The following is a 13719-nucleotide window of genomic DNA, read 5'->3' as shown; positions in this document are numbered from 1 at the left end:
ATAGTAATAATAATAATAATAATAATAATAATAATAATAATAATAAAAACACCTCATTTTTTAAACTGGATATAATATATATCACACCTAATGACAATCACAAATTATTACTCATACAATCATGATATGATAAGAAGGTAAATGAGATATCAAATTTTGACCATGAATGCAAAGTCATTAACAACCTAAAATTTAACTAGTTTAGCTATGTTTTTGTGATTGTGAGTAATAGTAGCTTTAGAAATTCACAATTAAAGAAATATTTAGTTATTTTAATACATAAATGACAAATTAATTAATTAGTACATCTCCTTTTTTCTTCCATCTTCTTGATGCATCGTCTCTCTCTAAATCCCCCAAAAATCTCAATAACATAAAAAGAAGTAAAAAAAAATCTTCTTTTTTATTATTTTGAGAAAATATTACAACAATGAGCCTTAATTGCCTTACGTACAAAGACATGCAACGTAGCAATTCTGGCACGGAGTATGAACAAGAAAAGAAACAGAGAAAAATATGTTGTATGAAGGTAGAAAGAAGCTGGTCGGGAAATTTAAGGGCGCCACCGCAACCGCCGCCTTACGAGCAAATCGGAAAAGGTAATAGTACGGTGTCGGTTAGGAAAATAAAAAAGGATCATCGTCGGCTAAAAAGTATGGGAACGTTTAAGGGAAATGATGAACCCAAATTAGTGAGAAGTTCTGGTATGAGAAGGGATTGGAGCTTTGAGAATTTGGGACAAAGGGGTGAGAATAGAAAAAGGAATGTAGTGCATGCTAATTAAGATATGCATGTAATTATTATGCTTATTTTATTAATTTTAACTTAATCTGTTATTATATTATGTATTGTATTTGAATACAATTATCTTATTTATATGTGTTCTTTTAGAATGTTAATTATACTAATGGCATAGTTGTTGCCAAAACTTTTTTTTTGGCTGCTTCTTCTATAGTATGGTATTACTTTTGAAATATTATTTATAAGATTAACTTAAGATTATTTGTTTTATCTGAAGTTTAAGTTTTTATTGTTTTTCTATTGTCGTTCCGAAGGCACACTACAACAGTTTTGTTAGCGACCATTTTTTCGTTACCAAACATACAAGTTCGTCATTGAAAATTTTAGAGACAAATAACTTTGGTCGCCCTCTTCGTCGCCTAAAAAGGGTCGCCTAATTGAAATGACGACCAATATTCTTTACTTTTGTCGCTAGATCATGATTTCGTCGATTAATTAATTGAGCATTGGCGACAATTGATTCGTCAATAATGAATTATTAATTCCCTTCATCGACTATGAATTAATTAAATGCTGACAAACTATTTAGTCGCTAATGGTATTACATTTTGTCACTGAAATTTAAAAGACAAAATCACATTTTATCACAGACATGTTATTTCACCGAGCCTCTCTTTGAGAATACTGTGAACAAATTACAATAACGGTGCATATTATTTATTTCTATGAAAAGCATCAAAATACTTAAAATCTGATACATTTAAAAAGTATATAATAAAACATTAATTTATGATTTTTTGGCCAATTCATAAGTTTAAAACATGTTTCAAATCCAGTTTTTTAGACATAAAAACCAAAAAATCTTTCCTTAATTGCTAAACAATTCTAAAATTTATTAATTCGGTGCGTAAGAAACATTAATTCACGAGGATCGATATTCCGACTTCATGAGTGTATATTACTTGACTTGATAATCACGCACTTGCGAATTTTAACTAACAAGTTTTTGTCGCCGTTGCAGGAGATAATGTATATCCTTAACATCAAAATTAATTTAAGTCTAGTTGATTAGTATTTTATTTTATCGTTGTTATGTGAGTTTTTGTCTATCTAACTTTCAATGCTCTTTTTATGGTGTATGCACAATACACACACCTATTCAGAGGGGAGTGATGGCAGTCGAGTAGAACACCTCCATGGAGACTAAAGCACATATAGTTATCTCAGTAAACAAATGGGTGAGCCAAAGTCAAAGAGTAGCCGTTCAAATTCAATTCATAATTAACTCGAGTAGTTTAAATTTGAACTCAAACTCGACTTTTTATTAATGATTTTGAATATTTATTGAGTTAATATTAAATATTTCAATAGTTTGCAAGTTGACCCGACTCAGTTAAACTCTTAAATAAGCTGCTTTCTTTCGTTGCCAAATAAAGAATATTACATTTTTACACAGATGTTTGAACCTTTTTATATATTAATACAATATTTGCACCTTTTTATACATGTAAGACATATTTGAATTTTTTCATACATAAGGAGCATATTCAAATCTTTTCATACATAAATGTATAACCATCTCAAGTTTAAAGCGTCATGTCAAATTTCACATGAGCTATAATTGACAATTTTATAACGATGTTAGAAGAAAAGACTTTTTCCGACTGTTGTCAAAAATATTAAAAATATATTTGCACATTTCAAAAAATGGAGAGCCAATTTGGTTATCGTGCCAAATATGAAGGGCATATTTGATAAGTAATTTTTTTTTTTATCATTGAAGATGAAAAAGCGTTAGTAGAAGCAATTGAATCCACAATTTTAATAAAATGATGCCCAAAACATGTACTAATATCATTTGAATTATAATTTATCGATAGTAGTATATAACTTGATGACCTATTTAGTGGCTAATTTTTTTTATATCTCCTGTTAGCTTAGCTTATAAACTTATTGGACTACTTTACTATATTAAAATTAACTTCTCCCAAAAATAATAATTCCGTTCGTTTGGTTGAGCTTTAACGTCTCACTACACCACATTTCAATTAACGGTGGTTAAGCAAAATACCCAATTTAAACAAAAAAAACACAGCTACTTGGAAAACAACAAATCACCGAACCGAGGGGCAAATCGGGAAAATAAAGCTCCTTTTCTATTTATTCAAAATATTATAAACAAATTAAAATCAACAAAACAAATCAAAATCGCAGAGAGAAGAACAAAACCTAAAATCAAACCTCAGATTTGTGCAGTTTCTATTTGAGAATTACTGTTTTGGCCTTGAGGAGGTGCTGGAGCGAATCACATCACCTCTTCAAGAACCCTAACTTTTTTAATTTGAGTGTAATAAACCTAAATCAAATGGCGTCTGAAAATTTCACTGACAAAAATGTCGTGTTTAGAAAGCTTAAAGCCAAATCCGAAAATAAGGTATGTTAATTTGTGTACCTAATTGTAGATCTGATTTGGATCTGAATTTTATGTAATTGTTGGATCTTGAATTTTGTTTGTGAATTTGGGGTTTTGGTAGATGTGCTTTGATTGTAATGCGAAGAATCCAACTTGGGCGTCTGTGACTTACGGGATTTTCCTCTGTATCGATTGCTCCGCTGCTCATCGGAGTCTCGGTGTACACGTCAGCTTCGTCAGGTAATCTGTTTGGTTTGCTATTTGATTAGCTGATTTGATATTGTTTTAGAAGTTTCAGTTTAATTTCACTGACATTTGTTAATCCTGTTTCGTGATTCGAGTTTTTTGCCTATGCAATTTGGTTCTATCTATATGTTTTCATGGTGAAAACGTAACTGCATTGCATCAATCAAGCGGTTTCTTTGCACTGTCATTTCCCGGTTAGCAGAATACAGTGTGCCTAGGTTTAAGAATAGATAGGAATTGCTACTAGTTTCGTTAGAAATGATTTAAGCACTAGAATTTTTGTTTGTTTTGGTGATTAGCTTCTTCATGAAAAATGTCATATGTGGTCATTTTAGCCTGCCGAGTAGCTTTTTAAATAGTTATTTCCCTACTCTTTATTTATTTCAAAATGATTATAACTAGAAAATCTTAGCTACATTTTTTTGCTTATATTTTGAAAATATATCATATTTGACAAATTTTGTCAATTGATCAATGCAATCAAGTTTTGTATTTGTTCCAATTCTTAATAATTAGTGTATGCCATGGATGATGTGGTGGTTTGTTTAGCTGATGTGACATTCAAAATGATGTTTTTTTGCTATTGTGGGCATTGACTTAGCATTGGACACATATTGGACACTACTATTTTCCTGTTGGCATGAATTTTATATTTATATATTTTGTAGAATTAGTTAGTTAGATACTATAGGAGAATCCCTAAGTTACAAATTTTATATTTTAACTTTTATCCATTACTTCCTATTTTATTGCCGTAAATTACATCCTGTCAGAATCCCTAAGTTACAAATTTTAGATTTATTTGAGGATTTTGTCTGTACATTTATTGATACCTTGATAGTGGTGTTTGATTTTTCATTTTTTGATGTAATTGTCTTATTAGAGAAAACATCAATATTAAAGAAGAAAAATATAGGGAAGACTATAGTAAATGCAGTATTATCTGATAAATTTAGTTCTAAAATAGCGAATCACAGGATGTAGCTGTGTTATTTTATATTTAGTTTTGGAATTGCCAGACATGGCCCTTTCAATGGGTAGTAGTTTTGTTTATGGCTCAAGGGTTGCTTAAGCTTGGCTTGGTTGTAGCTTGGAGAGATAGTTTTTCTTCTTTTCTTTTGATCATTAATTGTTTTTACTGCTTAATTAATGAGGGTACTAGGAGAAGGAGAGGTGAGGAAGTGACCGTTGTCTTACCAATAGCTGGACTGCTCTCTCTCCAATAGACAATAGACATTATTCTATTGGACAGCTTTTGTAAATACTTTTGATGTTGTGGGCTTTGTAGTTGGATTCATTTTCATGTAAAATTATTTCCTTTCCGCACCAAGATTTTAAGTGATTCGTCTCTTATACAAGTACAATTACTCAATTTAAACTTAATCATGAACTACTTTTGGTTTCAATACTTCAAATGGTAGCTTGATTTTTTTATAGTCATAAAATTGACATGGCAATTGTAGCCATAAGTGCTTATTTCTTGTGTTCTTTTAGGTCAACAAATTTAGATTCTTGGAGTCCTGAGCAGCTGAGAATGATGAGCTTTGGAGGAAACAACCGTGCACAGGTTTTCTTCAAGCAGCATGGGTGGAATGATGGAGGGAAAATTGAGGCCAAGTATACATCTAGAGCTGCTGAATTGTATAAGCAAATTCTAACAAAAGAAGTTGCCAAAAGTGTGGCAGAAGATGCAGGCTTGTCATCATCCCTCGGTTCTTCTCAATCTGCCCAACCATCTAATGGGCTTCCTGATATTCAGAGCAATGAGTCTCCTAAAGAAAGTTCAGTACCTGATGTTGCTCCTTCCTTCAAAGCTTATCATCCGGTCACGACCAGTACGGTCAAGAAACCTCTTGGTGCAAAGAGAACTGGGAAGACCGGAGGCCTTGGTGCTAGAAAGCTTACTTCAAAGGTAGGCACTCATTTGCCTTTATGGATTAAGTAATTATTGTTTGAAGTACCAAATTAATGTTTAACTGAAATGTCAGTTTTTTTATAGCATATGCATGAATTGTTTTAGATTTAAGTTTTTAAAAAATAAAATTATTTTGAGAAAACTAGCGCTAATTAGACTGAAAACAGACCTAATAATAAGATCTTAGTGATTTTTTTCATTTTATTATAAAATGATTATCAGTTCATCTGGTGTTAGGCTGCTGAATTGGCCATTTACATGGAGCCAATAGCATATGGTTTCTCTCTTGGTCATTTGGTAGAGAAAGAAAGGGGCATGCGTATACTTATATTATTTCTTCTTTTCATTTTTTTCCTTTTCTCTATGTTTGGCATTTAATGAAAACTGACAGAAAATTTTCATGTTAGAAAGGGTAATGTGAATAGTAAAAGTATACGAGATGTAGAAAAAGAGACCATTGAAATAGCTTAATAAGTTTAAAGTCTGAGAAAAGGTCAACATTTTAGGGAAAATGTAAGAGAAAATCATAATTGAGCTAATGATGTATGCCTAAATTTAAAGAATTACTATTAACTTATAAACATATTTGGTTGTAAAGTTTAAATGCCACAATATAGAAGGTTTTGAAAATTCAAGTCCAAGTGGACTTAATTATCCTAACATGCAAAACCAGTGTGATATTTTAATTGCTAATTGATTTATGCTCACTCCTGGTTACTTAACTATCATATGCCTTCTTCTAAGTGGAGCTACTTCATTAATTGCAGCCCAGTGAAAATCTTTACGATCAGAAACCAGAAGAAGCACCTCTTCCTGTTCCTTCTTCAACTAATAACAACACACCAAAAGCTGGCACATCGTTTACATCTCGTTTTGAATATATGGATAATGTCCCATCTGCCGAGCCAACTGCAGGGGGTCCACAAATGCTTAGCCATGTTTCTCCTCCAAAGTCATCAAGTTTCTTTGCAGATTTTGGGATGGATAGTGGCTTCCAGAAGAAATCAAGTGCAAACTCTTCAAAAGTACAAGTAATTACATTGAGTTTATAGTTCACAGGAAATAACTGACACAGTGGCTCATTTACTATAAAATAATCTTATATCTTGAAATGTTAATGTTTGAGGATGATTGGTATTATGGATAGAGATACTGCTCGATAGATATTTTGATAAAATGCAGGATAGGGTACAAGCACGCAGCACACTGCAGAATTTCTATCCTGCATTCAGAATCGGTCTTCGCACGAATTGTGTTTCATTAAAAAACTTATTCGTTCTTTTTACTTTTGTTGGAGATACATCTTGTGATTGAAGATAATTTTCTTGTAACTATTGGGGTCTGTTGTATCTTATAAATGATTATTTGGTAATTAGCCATGGCTTGACAGCGCCTTCCTGTAATTTTTTTGGCATCTTACACATCTGCATTTATCAGATTCAGGAGACAGATGAAGCAAGAAAGAAGTTCACAAATGCAAAATCAATTTCATCAGCTCAATTCTTTGGCGATCAGAGCAAAGCCACTGACATGGATACTCAAGCTTCCTTGCGGAAATTTTCTGTATGTTCCTTGGTCTTAAGTGTTCTCATTTTATTTCTTCCTACAATAGTTTTTAAATGTTCATTTTCTCTTAAGATAACTTTTGAGCTTTTTTGAAATTTCGACACTTCAAGTCAATGGCACATAAAGATCCTTTTAACCACCGCTAGGATAATATGAGATGGGCAGAAAATGCGTAGAAAGTTTTTTATGAGCTTAGAATCCCGGTCTTCTATGAAAAAATGGCGCCACATTTTATTTTTGTGTTTGTTCGCTTCTTATGGCATTATTCCACTGAGACTCCATTCAAACACAACGAAACTAAAATTAAACATGCATCTTGAGATTTTTAAATTACCTTGCAGTTTCATCTTTCTCTCACTCTTTTATTTATTTGCTGATCAATCGCTTCAGGGTTACGGTCATTAATTTTTATTGTTTTCTAGGATTCAACGGCCATATCCAGTGCTGATCTTTTCGGTGACGAGGGTGATCACTCTATTGATCTCGCTGCAAGTGACCTTATCAACCGGATATCTTTCCAGGTATGCTCTCGTGTTCTGATGCTAACAGTATGCTTGTGTTCTTAATCAGCCAATATAAACATCTTTCCTTCTCTCGGCCCCTTATATTTGGAAGAAAGCGTGCACTTAACAAAATAAAAGCTGAAATTCAAGATCTAATTCTGCTTCTGTTAAACTTCTGCTCTCCTATTTTCAGGCACAACAAGATATTTCTTCCCTGAAGAATATTGCAGGAGAGACCGGGAAGAAATTGAGCTCACTGGCATCAACTTTGATGACTGATCTACAGGATCGGATCCTGTAAAACTAATGTGTACTAAGCTCATAAGCATCTAAGGTGGATGTTTTTAAATTACCAGCCAATATTTGTGTAGTGGAATGTAAAATGCGTCCATTTTTAGAATTTGTTTTTCAGAAAAATAAAATTTTAAAGACTTTTAAGCTTGTTTGCATTTTATAGTTGAGGCTGTTTTAAAAGAATGTGTTTGGTATTTTTTGGCTTGGTACGTCTTTAAGTATGTGAAACCAGATGCAGGTTTCTTGCTGTACTGTATCGGGGCAATGTAAACTGGAATAAGTTGATAGATGAGGTAGTGTTAATGAGATGTTTTTGCAAATCTAAAAAGGAAACTCGAGAAGAACAAGATAATGTTAGGCCGACCTTGCAGCTTAAAGAAAATACCTTTAAATTTAACATTTTACTTGCCCTTTCAAATGTTCTGATGATCAAAAAAACAAATGTTCCGGAAAATGATCGAAGCATTATGTATAAATATTGGATTAATTACATATAAAATTATAATTTTTACACCGAGTTTTAAAGAAAACATAAGAGTAACTTTTAGAAAGTGTCAATCGCAAGCACATTAATTTGTTTTTTTTCTTTTAAATTCATCATTCATATTTGAGTGTTTATTCTATGCAACCGATGCGCTACGTCATTTTTATATCAAGCCAATGAGCATTTGTAATAGGAGATTTTTTAATTGTTGTTTTTTTTATCATTCAATTTTCCACATAACTAACGCATAATTGGTTTGTTAGTTCGAATGACATGGCGCAACAGTTGTGTTGTATAATTATTCTTGATATTTTTTGGTGAAATTTTGACTGATTTGAACATCATATGGGTCTGCCATGTGTCATGCCATCTCAACAAAATTGTCCCTAATAATGAATTTGAAAGTTGTGTTATAATTGTCAAAATTAAAATAAAAAACAAAACAAAAAATTAAAAAATTAAAATTAATTAAGAAAAGATAACTTTTTCATATTGGTTTGGTTGGGCTGAATATCGGTCGGCATCGGCGTGCCTTAGTGGTCGAAAAGGAAAGAGCCAATGAAAACACAAAAATGGCGGTTCAGTTTTCCCTCTCTTTTTAAAAACGCAAAACCAAAAACCCTCTTTTTTTTTTCATTTCCCTCTCCTTTTCTCCGCCTAAACTCAAAATCTTACCAAATTTTAAATTTCTAGATTTTCATTTCAAGAACCCAATCACTTTACAAATTCACAGTATACTTCCATGAATACCGAAACCCTAATTCCTTTCGAAACCATGGATCATTCATCATTCACAGCACCGCCAATCCAAGATTTGGAAGAAACCCAATTCCAAGATTCTGATTCAGTTGCTGCAAATAATGGCAGTGATCAATCTTTAGATGGTGATTACATGTGTTTAGTCCCTCTATCATCCATTCCAACAGAAGAAGAGGAGCCTTTAATCGATCATAAACCAGATGAGTTTAAAGATTCTCAAGAAGTTAATCGTTTTGGTCATGATTGCAGTTGTAATCTAAATTATGACCCGTTTGATCTGTTTGAAGTCACGTGGCCTGGCCGGTGTGGACCGTGCTGCCAGTATCGCTATCCTCATCCAAGAGATCGCTGGAGATGCGGACCAAATGATCAAGAAACTGTGCCTACTGGAGTGGTATGTGTAGTCTACCTTTATGTGTTTTATCATTGAGTTTCGGTTGTTGATTCATTGAGTTTTTTTGGTTTATTGTGTGCAGGGTGCTGGGCTTCGTAATCTTGGAAATACTTGCTATGTTAATGCAATTCTGCAATGTTTAACTCATACAGTGCCGCTTGTTATGGCTATCCGTTCTTCCAATCATCCGAATCCATGCCACAGTACGTTTCCGGCCCTTTATTTCTGTTTGAGTTAATTTATTCATTCTTGCAATCAATTAGTATTTTTATAGTTTTTGTTAGTTCATTGGTATCTTAGTTTAAAATTTGTATTCGGGGTTTTGCAGGCAGTAGTGAAGGATTTTTTTGTATCGTCTGCACTCTTCGTGATCATATTGAATCTTCTTTAGCCTCTTCTGGAAAGGCTATATCACCTTACAGAGTCGTTAACAATTTGAGACGTATCCTTTCCCGTTTATATTTACAGTTTTTATCATAGAAAAATGCTTTTGCTATGGGTGCTTCTGTTGGTCTTTGTTTTATCTTCTATTTGAACAGAGATTTTATGTTTTGAAGGCAATTTTTCTATAGAAGTTTATTGTAAATGTAACTCTTGACAATGTTAATTAGACATTTTATCCCGTTTTGAAGAATACCAACAGGAAGATGCTCATGAATTCCTTCAATGCTTATTGGATAAACTTCGAAACTGTTGCCCGGATACAGTCCTGAGTGATGAGGATAACATAGTGGAGCGAGTATTTGGGGGTCGCTCTATAAGCAAAGTATGAATTATGAATTAGTCATGTGTTATGTTTTTAGTTATGAACTACTTACCTATTATATTAACGCGATACTCTTTTAATATTGTGAATTAATCACCTAATATTCAACTTTCAGCTGCGATGTTGCAAATGTGGCCACATTTCTAATAACTATGAACCCCTGTTGGACATGAGTTTGGAGATTGAAGGTGTTGGAACTCTTCAAAGTGCTCTAGAATCTTACACCAAGGTAGAGAAAATGGAAGATGATGTAAAGTTTATATGCGACCATTGTAAGGAGGAGGCATCTAGGGAGAAGCAGCTTATGCTGGACCAGGCTCCTTCTGTTGCTGCTTTTATGTTAAAGAGATTCAAGACTGATGGATCCTCCATTGAAAAGATTGACAAGCATGTTGAGTTTCCATTAGAGATTGACTTGAAGCCCTATGCGAACATCAGCCAAGGCTGTGATGAGATTCAGGTTTAATCACTTGACTGGATAAATCATTGTCGAATTCTTGAGAATCCGATTAGATATGAATCATATGATAATTGTAAACAATGTCAATGCATGGTTCCTATAAGTAAATAGGATTGCTGGCATGTGCTATCGATCTCTCATGTAGGAGACATGTGATATGTCAATTTCGGAGAACAAATTAGAGATCAATTTGATGTTGGAAAATTATGTTGATGTGATTATTGATTGGAAGGGGGGTGTTACTAACTTCTATTTCATTTTGTTGATATAGGTGGATCTAAACTATCTGCTTTCTGCAATTGTGGTGCATATTGGAGTGTCAGCTAATTCCGGGCATTACTTTTGCTATGTCCGGTCCTCTCCAAGCACATGGCACAAGCTGGATGACTCCAGGGTAATAATCTCAATTTGCAAGGCTTGATATCCATTATCTTTTTTCTGAAAATATTTGTTACATAACTGTTATTCTTCTTTTGCTTCTAGGGTTATTCTCTTATTATGTATCTGGTTAAGAGTTATGGTAAACAAAATGCATTTTGATTTTTATGGAACTCTCTGCAAATACCATTTTAAAGCTTTTGATTTTTTCAAGTTATGTTGCCTTGAACATGTTTTAAATTCTTCAGATTGTTTTTGAACACTTGTTCTCTCTTGCATTGGACTATATTGTTACAGATGTTACAATTACCTTTGCTTTATATTTTATGTCCCTGCCCTATTGCCCAGATTTTGAAGGTCTCAAATACATTACAAGTCCTTACTTGTTTTATGAAAATGTCTGGAAGCCATTTTAAGATCAGCATTTTTTCATGGATTTCTGAACTGATTGAAATAATTTAAATTTTGCTGAGTAGTATATATGTGCGTAAATCTAAAAGTAGTTTTGGAACTATGCAGGTAGTTAAAGTTGAAGAAGAAGAAGTGCTATCTCAAGCTGCATACCTTTTGTTTTATGTTAGAGAGGGGACACCCTGGATTTCCAGTTTGGCAGATTCTTTCTTCTCATTTACATCACCCAGATCAGTTTTAGACAGGGCAGTGACCGAATCTGCTGCATATCCTCATTCGGAGAATCTCGACCATTGCGAATCTCGTGTAAGTAGAGGTGATATTGAGAGTACTTCAAACCACTTCTCTTGTGTAACAGTGGCTGAAAAGGACTGGACAGATAAAACCTGGAATGATACTGAAGGGGTTTCAGCTGAGAATTGTAACGGATCTAGACAGAGTGAACCAAAATTATACTCTGACGAGTCTAAAAAGGATACCTCTATGAATGATGTTTCTATGTGGCTTGATACTATTCTGCCTCCCGTTCAAGAAAATAGGGCTGCTCAAGATTCTGACAGAATTGGAAGAAGTGATGGCCATCGTGATCGTGATCCACCAACTTTGCTAACACGTTCAAGTCCGCTTTCAAGTTGCGGAGGGCAGTCAGGTAAAGCAATTTAAGTTTTCATCCATTTTTGTATTAGTTCTCAAGTTGATCATTGGAATTAAAAGTTTGATCATTTCCAGAATCGAGACACAATAGCAGGCGAGATCATATGAAAGTGGAGCATTCAGTAGATTTTAAGAAACCGAAGAAGGGCGTAAGGGATCAGAAAGCAGAAGCTTATAAGTACATTAATAATCATATGAGTAATGCAAGGCGTATGAAATTTTTGGCTGCTATTTCTCCTGTAAACGAGAAGAAAACAAGAATTAGATCATTGCCATGTAAACAGACGAGCCCTCCTCGCTCCCGCTCCGAAATTCCTCGTCGCTCTGCGGTTTTACGTTGAGCAATTATCAGTTACTTGGCGGTGAGTGTAGTATGAATATAAAGGTTCTATGAATAAGAAGAATGAATATATAGAGTTTGCATATTTGGTTTATTGTGTAATGTATTTGATGCTGCTGATTTTGGATATGTATAGTTAAATTGACCCCCCACCCCCCCTTCAGTATTTGACAGAATTAATCTGAATAGTACTAATTAAAGGATAATTACAATCATTCTTTATACTAAGTTGAGGGTGTTTTTATTCAAAATTATGAGTATGATTTTATTTCATCTTCTATACTAAGTTGAAGGGATAAAATGAACGTCTTTTGGATCAAAATTATTGTTTTCTTTTTAACTTAAAAATTATTTTTTTGGCATCATACTTTAATTACATTTAACAGTAATTTCCTTATAAGAGAAATTTTAGTTATTTAATATCTAAATTTTAGAGAAAATAATACATTTTTAGTTTAATTTAATTTCAGCTATTAGATAGTACTCCCTTTTATTTTCTTTTAATTATTCATTTTTTACAAAAACATACACATAAAAAAAGTCACTGAAATTTCATTAATATTACAAATAACCTTATATATCAAAAATTAATATTTTAATAAATGATCTCTCTACTCCACTAATTAAACTAAAGATTAACAATGTTTTTTTTAAGTTGTCATTAAGTTTATAATGGACAATTATTTTAGAATAGAAAAACTTAAAAAATGGACATTTGCAAGGGAATGAAGGGACTAGGGAGTACATAAAAATTCGAACAAAGAATCACTTTACCCCCTGAACTTGGCACAAAGTATCAAAAACGTCCAAATTAGCAAAACAATATCACTTTTACCCTGAACTTGTCAAATTTGGTACAAAACCCCCCTCCCCACTCTCACCTAGGAGAGTGAGACACACTCTCTGATTTAAATGGTGGTTTTTTTTCCTAGGTGGTTTTTAATGGTAAAAGGTTAAAATAATCCTAATTCTTTTAACATTTTATAAATTAGTCCATAATAATTAAAAAAAGCAATTTATTTTTAAAACCTCATATATCAAAATTATATTAACTAAAAATATAAAGAACCTTTTTATACTTTTTACAAAAAAAGTCAATTTTTTTAAAATTCAGATGAGCAGCTGCCGGAAAAGATTTTCCGGCAGCTGCTCATCAGCTGGGTTCGTCTCTCAGGACGAACCCAATTCTGGGTTCGTCCTGAGAGATCTGAGAGACGAAGTTCGTCTCTCAGATGAGAGACGAAGTTCGTCTCTCAGATGAGAGACGAACAGATCTGTTCGTCTCTCAGATGAGAGACGAGATCTGTTCGTCTCTCAGATGAGAGACGAACTGGGTTCGTCTCTCATCTGAGAGACGCGGATTTCGTCTCTCAGATGAGAGACGATTCGTCTCTC

At 33.3% G+C, this 13719-nt stretch overlaps 2 protein-coding genes across 3 annotated transcripts; both read left to right on the top strand.

The window, feature by feature from the left end:
• The first annotated feature begins 2854 nt into the window (after positions 1 to 2854).
• On the top strand, positions 2855 to 7822 carry LOC126682247 (probable ADP-ribosylation factor GTPase-activating protein AGD8). 2 transcript variants are annotated; one of them, XM_050377852.2, is made up of 7 exons: positions 2855 to 3175; positions 3276 to 3394; positions 4895 to 5312; positions 6083 to 6340; positions 6753 to 6878; positions 7304 to 7402; positions 7578 to 7822. In XM_050377852.2, the coding sequence occupies exons 1-7, from the start codon at positions 3107 to 3109 to the stop codon at positions 7683 to 7685; spliced, it is 1197 nt and encodes a 398-aa protein (XP_050233809.1). In that variant the 5' UTR covers positions 2855 to 3106; the 3' UTR covers positions 7686 to 7822. The 2 variants fall into 2 exon arrangements, with proteins under 2 accessions (XP_050233809.1, XP_050233808.1); XM_050377851.2 differs by having other exon boundaries at positions 2856 to 3175; positions 6083 to 6346.
• An 871-nt stretch (positions 7823 to 8693) lies between these two features.
• LOC126682965 (ubiquitin carboxyl-terminal hydrolase 21) lies at positions 8694 to 12500 on the top strand. Its single transcript, XM_050378761.2, has 8 exons — positions 8694 to 9315; positions 9398 to 9518; positions 9644 to 9757; positions 9927 to 10081; positions 10197 to 10541; positions 10813 to 10935; positions 11439 to 11979; positions 12060 to 12500. Exons 1-8 carry the CDS (start codon positions 8905 to 8907, stop codon positions 12323 to 12325), a joined length of 2076 nt encoding a protein of 691 aa, XP_050234718.1. The 5' UTR covers positions 8694 to 8904; the 3' UTR covers positions 12326 to 12500.
• The last annotated feature ends 1219 nt before the right edge of the window (positions 12501 to 13719 follow it).

The sequence above is a fragment of the Mercurialis annua genome, linkage group LG5 (genome assembly GCF_937616625.2).
Source record: "Mercurialis annua linkage group LG5, ddMerAnnu1.2, whole genome shotgun sequence".
Classification (NCBI taxonomy): Eukaryota; Viridiplantae; Streptophyta; class Magnoliopsida; order Malpighiales; family Euphorbiaceae; genus Mercurialis; species Mercurialis annua.
This window is presented reverse-complemented; position numbering and strand designations above follow the sequence as displayed.